This window comes from Montipora foliosa, chromosome 10, assembly GCF_036669935.1.
Source record: "Montipora foliosa isolate CH-2021 chromosome 10, ASM3666993v2, whole genome shotgun sequence".
Lineage (NCBI taxonomy): Eukaryota > Metazoa > Cnidaria > Anthozoa > Scleractinia > Acroporidae > Montipora > Montipora foliosa.
In genome coordinates, this window is record NC_090878.1 from 962,590 (window position 1) to 972,589 (window position 10,000).

General features: G+C 38.0%; 1 protein-coding gene across 6 annotated transcripts in view; it reads left to right on the top strand.

Annotated features, from left to right (window-relative positions):
- Positions 1 to 10,000, top strand: part of LOC137973620 (D-inositol 3-phosphate glycosyltransferase-like) — a 34,030-nt gene that overhangs the window by 19,365 nt on the left and 4,665 nt on the right. For 2 of the 6 annotated variants that reach the window (XM_068820461.1, XM_068820464.1), the window contains exons 4-5: positions 96 to 138; positions 8,525 to 9,761. In XM_068820461.1, the coding sequence (XP_068676562.1) occupies positions 8,555 to 9,761 (1,207 nt within the window). In that variant the 5' untranslated portion in view covers positions 96 to 138; positions 8,525 to 8,554. Of the gene's footprint in view, positions 1 to 95; positions 180 to 8,524; positions 9,762 to 10,000 lie in introns of all 6 variants that reach the window. The other 4 variants (XM_068820465.1, XM_068820462.1, XM_068820466.1 and 1 more) reach the window with 4 other exon arrangements.

The following is a 10,000-nucleotide window of genomic DNA, read 5'->3' on the forward strand; positions in this document are numbered from 1 at the left end:
AAAGTGCTAACCTTCCCAACAGTTTTGTCTAGGATTGTAGCTTATGCTACATGCGAGTTGTTTATTGTTGTTTTTTTGTTATTGTGTAATTTCAGGTGTGAAATTTGCAGGAAACCTATTTGTGTCTTCGATTGTACGGTAAAAATTGCGTGATAAAAGCATTTGGATGAAACTGTCATGTACGGTAGCTGTTGTGTATCATTTTTGCATGAAAAACCGCTTATCAAAGATACGTTTTTTAAATTCTTAAACACGTATGTGGTGAATCTCAAAAAGCGGATTTAGATTTGATCTGAAGTATCCTCCTCAAGTGTGGATACTTTGGATTGATGATCTGTTTTTGGATTTTGCCTAGGCTGTTCCAGGTTCTCATATAATGGAGGCCAGAAAACAAGAACAAGCAAAGAAAATCGAGCGGGATCTGGGGGGAGGGGCAGAAAGAGAGTCTGTAAGACTTTCTTTAACGGACCAGTTCTGGTATACCAGTTGTTGGTATACCCACTGATGGTCAATTTTGATACTATGAAATGAAACATCAACATCCCCTTGATTAGCATGATGGTGAGCATGGTTCACGCGTGTGTATTGGAAGATTTCAATTTGTGTGCTATTTTAGTGGAATGTCTGAGAGATTTTCCAGAGGTAAAGGCACTTAGGAAGAAAAAGAAAAAAGAGAAGAGTTGGTTCCGCGAAGCATTTAGCTGAGTAAAGGATTTACGGTCAGACATTCCCAGAGTACCAATGCTAGCACTGACTCGTGCTAAAGTGGAAGGTTGCCAACGACAAGCTTCATATGGTCACTTCAGTGACTCTGTGACTGCTTTGTCACTGGGCCATTTACAGACAGTATACTGCACAAATTGCGGACAGCAGTGTTCATGTGATGCTGGTAATGAAAAGTGTGCAGGGTGCCCAGAAGTTTTCATGTCTACCGAGGCTACTCGAGAATAATTGGTCCTTTCCTTTCAAATAGTAGTACACACTCTTTCAGCTGAAGATAAATGATTTGAAGTTAGCCTTGCAGATCTGGAACTACAAATAAAATATTCAGCAAGCGGTACTTTCTTTCTTTGAGCCAACCATAAGCCATGGTTTAAGTATTCAGCTGGTGGATGACATAGTGAGAAATTCAAATAACAAATCTGATTATTTACAAAATAATTTTTCCATCTATTCAACCCAACTTGTAATGGATGTCTTGGAAGTTTTCCAATAACTATTTGAAGACATTTTCGATTTTGTACAGCAGATGGAAGTGCTTGCATTATTGAATAGTGAAGTGGCTAGGGCAGAACACTATCCTCAAGCAGTGGAGGTCGTTGCCTGTTTAGAGAGTGCAGAACATTTTTTCTGACAGCTGTGATTTTCTCCTCCCAGAGTTTGACCTTCTGTTGTAGAAAAGGAATAATTTTATCATATGCCAAAGTTGTGCTGTTTTACTAATAGATAAAAAAGTTAACAATGTATGGCAAACATCTTAAGACGTACTTCATATCTGACAAGTGGGGTCAACATCTTAAACACCAGTGAAAATGAGCATGAAATCAAAGCAATTTTGGGATGAGTTCCAGGGGAGGGTCAAGACACTTAAATCCCTTACCTAGGGGGGGGTCATTTTATTTTTGCCTCTTTACTGAAAATCTCCACCCACAAAACAAGGGCCATTAAAGATTTTATTCGCTTGTTCTTGTTCCCTTGCCTCCACTATCTGAGAGCCTGGAATAGGCTAAAGCACGGATGACTCTAATGCTAAGGTAACATGAAAGTACTCGAAGTTGTCAAAGGGTCTTGGCATTTTGAAAGATAGCTACCACATTCCCCTTAAGGTTGATTCCAAAATTGATTGACGTAGAATAAGATAGTAATTCTGCCAGCAGGCTAACTTGCTAGTATTTTGGCATGCAAGAAAAATGGGTTGTTGGAGGGTCCACCTCCAAAAGACTATTTATTTATTATTATTATTTTTATTTAGTATATTTTTTTATTAAAGAATTTCTTACGTTAACATACAAAATAAAAGACAAAAAAGACACACATCATGCTTACATAGTACAAATAGATAAATATACAACTAAACACACACAACAGCTATTATAGAAATACAGTTACCTAGTATATGGAATACAATGACTTCACTTTAAACATTACACTAAAAATGAAAGACAATGGTGACATTACTTATCAGAAAAAACACTAATTAACTTTTCCCACTTTTTAAAATGATTGTTTAATTTGTTTCTTTTCCTGGCAATATGGAGTTCGATGTTATAAACACACTCTGTCCTGGCAATAAAACCCTGAAGAGAAGGTAAAACATTCTGGCATTTCTGAGAGTAAATATAAAACTTACCCAAAAGCAAAATATGATTAAACAAGAAAAAATCATCTGGAATATCAAACTTACCAAAAATTACATCAGTTTCTTCTTCTTTAATGTTTTCAACAAAGATATTATAATCACATAGCCAGGACAAGACATGTTTCCAAAATTTAGATGATACTTTACAGGAAAAGAGTAAAATATATGCTCTAAGGATTCAACCTCTGTTTGGCAGAAAGCACAGGTAGGCGAATCAGCTATGCCAAAGCGAAACAGTTTCTCGTTTGTGAAGACAATACGGTTTAAAATTTTAAACTGAAATTCTCTAAGCTTAGATTCTAATGTCGTACGAAAAGCTAGCGAATAAACCCCTTTCCAATCAATATCTGTGTTTGGATACTTTGCAGCTAACCTTACTTTAGCAGTAGGCGTTGTTTGTTTTTTCTCCAGGAAAAGTTGGTAGATTTGTTTTGAGGAAACATCAAAAATTGAAACCAAATTATTACTTATCAGAATAGCTGGTGAATCCGGAAGTGGATCAATTACTGGTGTAGCAGTTGCCCTTTTAATTGTCAAGCCCCGGCTGGCAGGCATAGAGTTAATAATACCCATAATGAAGAAATCTTGCTCAGGGTTAAGAACGTTTTCAGTTGAGAATAAGTCACAAATTTTTAAAAAACCTAGCTCTGCAATATCTCTACGATACACAGATTTCTTGTCAATGCAGAGAAGGTTATTATTCCAAATGACTTCATTTGCAATTTCGGGTAGCAAGCTGGGCATTTGTCTGGTTACTTCTGACCATGCATCGAAACATTGCTTGTAGAAACTATGTAGGTAAATGCTTAGTTTAGAAGTATCAAAATTGGGACAAGAAGCTCATTTAAAAACGCTTTCCATGGACTTTTATATTTCTCCAAATATATTTTTAGGCATATTACTCGTCGTGTGCGAACCATAGAATCAATATCAAGCATATTTAAGCCACCCTTCTCAACTTCCGATGTCATCACATTTTGTTTTACTTTTTCTTTTCCATTCCAACTAAAAGAGTAAAACAGAGAGTCAGCTTCTTTAACAACGTCTTTTTGGGGATGGCATAGGTTTTAATAATTTGTATTTTACCTAAGAGAGAAAGACCGCGCCATTTCCACAAATTGATCGTCTTCTTAATTGATTTCAAAGTATTCCTAAAATTCAATTCATCTCTTTGTTTAGCGTCATAGCCAAAATAAACACCTAGGATTTTAATAGTGTTACAAAGATTTGGCAAATCAGAATGGCCCTCCCAAAGTGTTCTACTATTTCCTAAAGCTAAGGTTTCGGTTTTTTCATTATTTATTTTTAAGCCAGAACTCTCACCAAAAGTCTTCAGCGTAACAAGTAGGTTTGTATATGAACTGCTGTCTTTAAGAAAGCAGGTCATATCATCAGCGAAGAGGGAAAGCTTAACAGCATCGTAATGCCGTTAATGCTATCATTCTTAATAGCTAAGGTCTCCAGAGGTATTATAAAAAGGTAGGGAGAGAGAGGATCTCCCTGTCTTACTCCCCTACGTAGCGCAAAAGGTCCTGTTGTAAAACCATTATTAATTACACAGCTAGAGGCATTGTTATATAAGACACATATCCACTGAATGAAAGAAGGACCAAAATTAAATGCATGTAGCTCTTAAAAGAAAATCAAAATTCAGAGAATCGAAAGCTTTTTCAAAATCTATAGCTACTAAAATCCCAGGAATATCTTTATACTTAGCATAATCAATCACATCATCGATCGTTCTAACGGCATCAAAAATTGTCCTCCCCTTGACAAACGCATTTTGATTAAAATGAATTACTTCCGGAAGCACCTTTTCCAAGCGCTTTGCCAGAGTTTTAGACACCAATTTAGCATCAACATTTATAACAGATATTGGACGCCAATTCTTCACCAACCTTTTGTCCTTTCCTTTCTTTTCAATTAAAGTGGTAACAGCCTGTTTCTGTGAATTTGATAGTTCGCCGTATTCGAAGGCATAATACAGACTATCAACGACCAACTTTCCAAACAAGGGCCAAAAAGCTAAATAAAACTCGACTGTTAAACCATCGTTCCCAGGCGATTTATTCTTTAGGATGGTCTGTAATACGTTGTAACATTCCTCATATCCAAGGGTATCCTCGCAAACATTCTCTTCTCCTCCACTGAATATGGAACATCGGTGAGATCATTTATAAAACAGGAAATAGTCTTCATATCAGCACAATGTCTGCCATCATAGAGACTGGAGTAATATAATTCCAATTCTTTCATAATCACACTCCATTCCTTGTTAAGACCTTACATGTACGCACACTATTTGGATCGATATCACATTTTTTTGTACATTCCTTCAGCTTCTCTTCCACCTTTTGCAGTTTCGCTCTTCTTTCACGGGCTTTACCCTTAACTGTATGTGATTGTTCGCTGTCTTATTTTGTATTTACGGTAATTAAATCCCATAGAACGCGCTTATCCTGAACCGCTTTAAATTCCTTTAACCAATTCACATATTCAGTAGTTAAAAGTTCACAGTAGACCGAGTCATTTACTATTAGTTCGAATTGAATTTCCAGAAATTTGGTCCTCTCTCAGATTCATCTAACCCATTAATAGAAAGGGTTATTGCCGAATGGTCTGTTTTTATTGACGTTTTGATCTCAGCTGCTGAAATTATCTCCTCTTGCAAACTATCGCTTATAAGCCAATAGTCTAAACACCTGGACAACCGGAGTTTTTTGGCGCCAAGTAAATCGTGATGCAGTGGGATTCCTAATATGCCAGATATCAACCAGATCAAAATCAAGGTACATGTCTTCAACTAACTTTGCAGAGTCTTTCTTTTTGTTATTCCCGCCCCGTCCATCTATTAAAGTCAGGGTCAAGTATGACATTAAAATCACCCCCGACAATAATTGGGTAAATTTTTTTCATCTTTAGCAGCTTTCAAAATTTCTGATGTTTCTTTAAAAAAAGGCACATTGTTCACCGCATTTGTTTGGAGCGTAAATGTTTAAAAGAAAGTATGATGAGTCCTGAATGGGAACCTCAAGGAAAATATAGCGACCTTGAGAATCAGAGTGCATTTGAAAGTCTAAATTATTCCTTACCAGTACAAGTACACCCCGACTGTGGCCGCTACCGCGGGAGAAGAACATGTTACCTTTCCACTGTTTTCTCCAGATATTTTCAACTTCTTGAGTACTGTAGGTTTCTACAAAGAAAACAAATGTCGGCTTCAAAATTTAAAAGCCAGCCAAAAATGGCTTTCCGCTTTTCAAAAGTACGAATCCCCCTAGCATTTAATGACAAAAGACTAAAATCAACGTTATCCAACCCCACTTTGCCAAAAGGAACAATAAAACTTGATTAGGTGGGAAAAGTTAATCGTCACATCGGCACTGTCATACTCTAGAGAGTATATCCTCATTGATATGCCGGAATAGCTGTGAAAAACATAGGAAAAACAAAGTAGAACTTCTACAAAAACGAAAAGTTACATTTCAATGAAATACTGAACCAAAACACAAAACTTAAAAGAGCTGCGAGATAAATATCCTTAACACTGCTCTTGAGGATGAAACTAATGAAATAATTTGACATTTCTCCAGAGAGCCCCCACTGCTTGGTTATACTCTACAATAAAGAATCGAAAAAACCAATGCAGTCCTGCTATATCGAATAAAGACGCAGTTAATAATATCTTTACGCAGAAATGAACTTGCCATCAATAAGGAGTCTATCAGGTTCTGATTTACTAAAAGATTCTTTGTGACCCATTTTTTTAGCTTCCTTTAATTTGGGCATTTGTTTGCGCCTTCTCTCTATGATTTCCAGAGGAAGGTCTTGCAGAATCATATATTCAGTATCTTTCAATTTAAACCCAGCACGGAGCATTGTCTCACGATCTCGATAAAGTAAAAAACGGGCTAATATTAGCCTGGGCTTACCACGTATGAATTTACCAATCCTATGCACCCGTTGAAACACCACATTCCTCTTTGGATCCTCAAAGCCAAGGACACTTTGCAGAAAATCGCACAAAACATCAATTGTGCCAACAGCATCTTTCCCCTCGGACGCGCCGGCTTCGCTTTCCGGTATACCAAAAAATTTCAAATTTTCTCTCCTACTATAGGACTCGAGGTAAAGATGTCTCGTGTGTAAATATTCAATTTGCTTATCCTTGTCTTTTACCATTCCACGAAGATCTTCAACTTCTTTGTTGAGGTGTGTAAGACCCTGATCCATATCTTTAATCGAGCTATCCACAGCACGTGCTTCAACTTTCATCTTGTCGATAGTTGATTCGACGTTCCCCAGTCTGCTTGTTAAATCCTTTAACGTTGCCTCAATAGCATCAAGTTTGTCTAGCTTCTTAAGTTCCCCAAGAATCATGTCGAGTTTTTCTCCAACATTACCGGCCATATTCAAAGCTTGGAAAATCTCGCCTTCCTCAGCTTTGAACGCTTTTCCCACAGAGAAACTGACTCAGACGAATCCGAATTGCTTCTTGCTGATATTGTGCGCTCCGAAGATGGAGTAACAGTTTCCATATACAAGCAATGCAAGCTGCAAGAGAAAAAACTCAATAACCAGTGCAGAGCTCTCGAAAACACGTCTACTCGCGAAGCATGTCAGCCCCAATCCCTCTGCCCCTTGCTCGATACCCAAAACAAGTTAGCCTGCTCATAGGGTATTAGGTAGATAATTAATGCTATGAGCTTCATTTGTGTTTTTTATCCATTCCAGTTGGCATCATTTATAAAAATCAAGATCAAAATTCACCACAACTGTGTTATTTTCAATGGAGATGTATTGAATACACTACTTGGAATAATTAGCATAGATTAACAAAATGTGACAGGCATGCATTTGTGTTTGCTGAAACCAGAATTCCCAAGTATTTAATGAGTGGGTTACACAAACAGATTCATCCAGGAAATCAGATGCACGATTTTGAGAAAGTATCCACTCACTCTTTTCCCTAACCTGAATGTCATTCTCGTCTTTGAATACAGATAATTAATGTCACAAAAGTGTCCCCCAAATGTCTGTCCTCAAAAGATAGATAGCTGCATTTCACCTCACCAAAAAATAGCACTTGCTCTTACACTTGCCTTGTTGCTAGAAATACTGTACCCTGCTGGTAACAAAATTAATGCTTGGACTTAAAGGTACTCTTCGTGTTGAAAATCAAAATTAGGCATGCATGTAAAAATATGCATTTCTTAATATTATATTTTATTCACACACAGTCCAAGGATCAATGTCTCTGTGATGGTTACGTAAATTCAGATTTTAAGATGTGTGTTAGCAATGTCATCGTAAACTACTCTTCTCTGCCTTCTTTGTCATCTCTCTCCTTAACGACAAATGAGGCAAAAAAGAGAGACCCTGGGAACGAGATTGCTCTCTGGACATTTTACTTCTGCTTGACCAGTTTAAAGTTTCAGGTTTCCTTTACATGTAATTTAGACTTTCTTAAATTTAAGGTTGTTTTCTAAGAAGACTACAATGTATTTAAAGCCATGTTTACATTAGGCCTAGATTATGACCAAATTACAATTGAATTAAATATGAAATAGCCTGTTCCAGGCTCCCAGATAGTCGGGAAAACGAAATTAACTGCTTGTGAAAAGCGAGTCGACCCAAGCCCCCACTCACTTTTCGCATGCAGTTGTTTTCATTTTCCCAACTATCTGGGAGCCTGGAACAGGCTAATATGAAATGGGTTCACATCAGCGAATTACAGTCTCTGATAATAATTGGATTATAATTACTTCAAACAATCTCAAAGGGGTTTTTTCAATTAATTACAGTGCATAATTGAACAGAATGGCAAACATGTGGTGGTATGAGCAGATGAAAGTTCTAATCCCTTTATGGAGCGAAAATTTGGATTTGTCTTCTATTCTCAGAAGCTATCCTTGGTTCTCTTCTCACTTAAGCATGGTGATGATAATCGTGGCAGCCACGCGATACAGCGCCATTTTGTCTCACACTGCAAGGTTACCCTGCCAATTGTATTTGAATTTTCGCAGATGTGAACAGAACCACAATTGAATAAAATTGAATGGAGTATGATAACCGATATACTGTAGTTGATCATAATCAGGGTTAAGTGTGAACACCGCTCAAGTCTTACAAAACATTTTTATGCCATATGTTTTTCATTCATAGGCATTAAGCTCTGTGGATTGAGATATTCTTATGGCCTTTGCTTGTCAAGAAACTAAAGGAGAATATGACGCTGGGAGGTCTGGTAAAGTTAAAGTCACTATTTTGGCTTCTGAATGGGGATCAAGCAAAGGTGATCTCTCCACTATAATCAGAAACTTAGCGATTCAGTTGGCCAAATCTTCGGATGTAGAAATCTCTTTTTTTGTGCCACAGTGCAGTGAAAGGGACAAGACAGAAGCCCTCAGCTGCAACATTCGCATTATTGAAGCAACAAAGAGGGTTGGTTTTGAAGAGCTGGACTTGCTTAGCCATCCACCAGATGATCTACAAATCGATGTGGTTATTGGTCATGGAGTAGAACTAGGTCGTCATGTGGAAATCATAAGAGAATATCGTCAGTGTAGATGGGTGCAAGTGGTGCATACAGACCCAGAGGAGATGGCAATGTTTGAAGGTTACACAGATTCAATTTCCAAGGGTGAAGAAAAGCACAAAAATGAAGTGAAGCTTTGTGAAATGGCTGACTTTGTTGTTGGAATAGGTCCTAAGGTGGCAGAGGCCTTTCGTTCATATCTCCGTCCATTCAGAAATGAGCAGACTGTTTTTGACTTAACCCCAGGTATTTTTGAAGAATTTCTTAGTGTTAAACAAGTCCCCGAAGAAAGGAAGCATCGCAGTGTTTTGGTGCTTGGCCGTGGTGATGCAGAAGATTTCAATTTAAAAGGGTTTGACATTGCAGGAAAGGCCATTGCTTCACTTGCTGAAACAGATACTCTTCTTATCTTTGTTGGAGCCCCAGATGGGAAGGGTGAGGAGATAGCGGAGTCTTTCAGGCAATGTGGTCTACCAGCTAATCGCCTGAGAGTTAGAGGCTATGAAGAAAGCAGAGAAAGTTTGAAGCAGCTTTTTTGTGAAGTAGACCTTATGCTCATGCCTTCTAGAACAGAAGGTTTTGGATTGACAGGTCTTGAGGCCTTGTCGGCTGGTCTTCCAGTTCTTGTCAGCAAGAATTCTGGGTTTGGGGAAGCCCTATGCAAAGTCGCATATGGATCATTATATGTCATCGACTCAGTCGTTCCAGAAGTGTGGGCTGAAAATATCAGGAACATCATCTGGGTCAGAGACAGGCAGAATCGTCTCAAAGAAGCTGAAGGCACACGTAAATCATATCAGACGAAATACTCTTGGGCCAAGCAAAGTGATGACCTTCTTGCCAGGATTGTCAGCCTTGTTCAGGGTAAGGTGCCAGAACAGAACAGTGAGTGAAAAAAGTCAGTCATACACTATTCAAGTTCTGTAAGTTTATTTACACTTTGGAACTCTATCAAGCGATCTAGTAACAGAGTTAGCTTTCTTTGAGTCAACAAAGTCTATCTGAATTCATCTTGACTGAATTTCTTTTATTGAGGGGAAAACAAAGCGTAATAGGCAGTCTTGTGCCTGACTTCTCCTCTGAAATTTTATGTAAACTCTGGT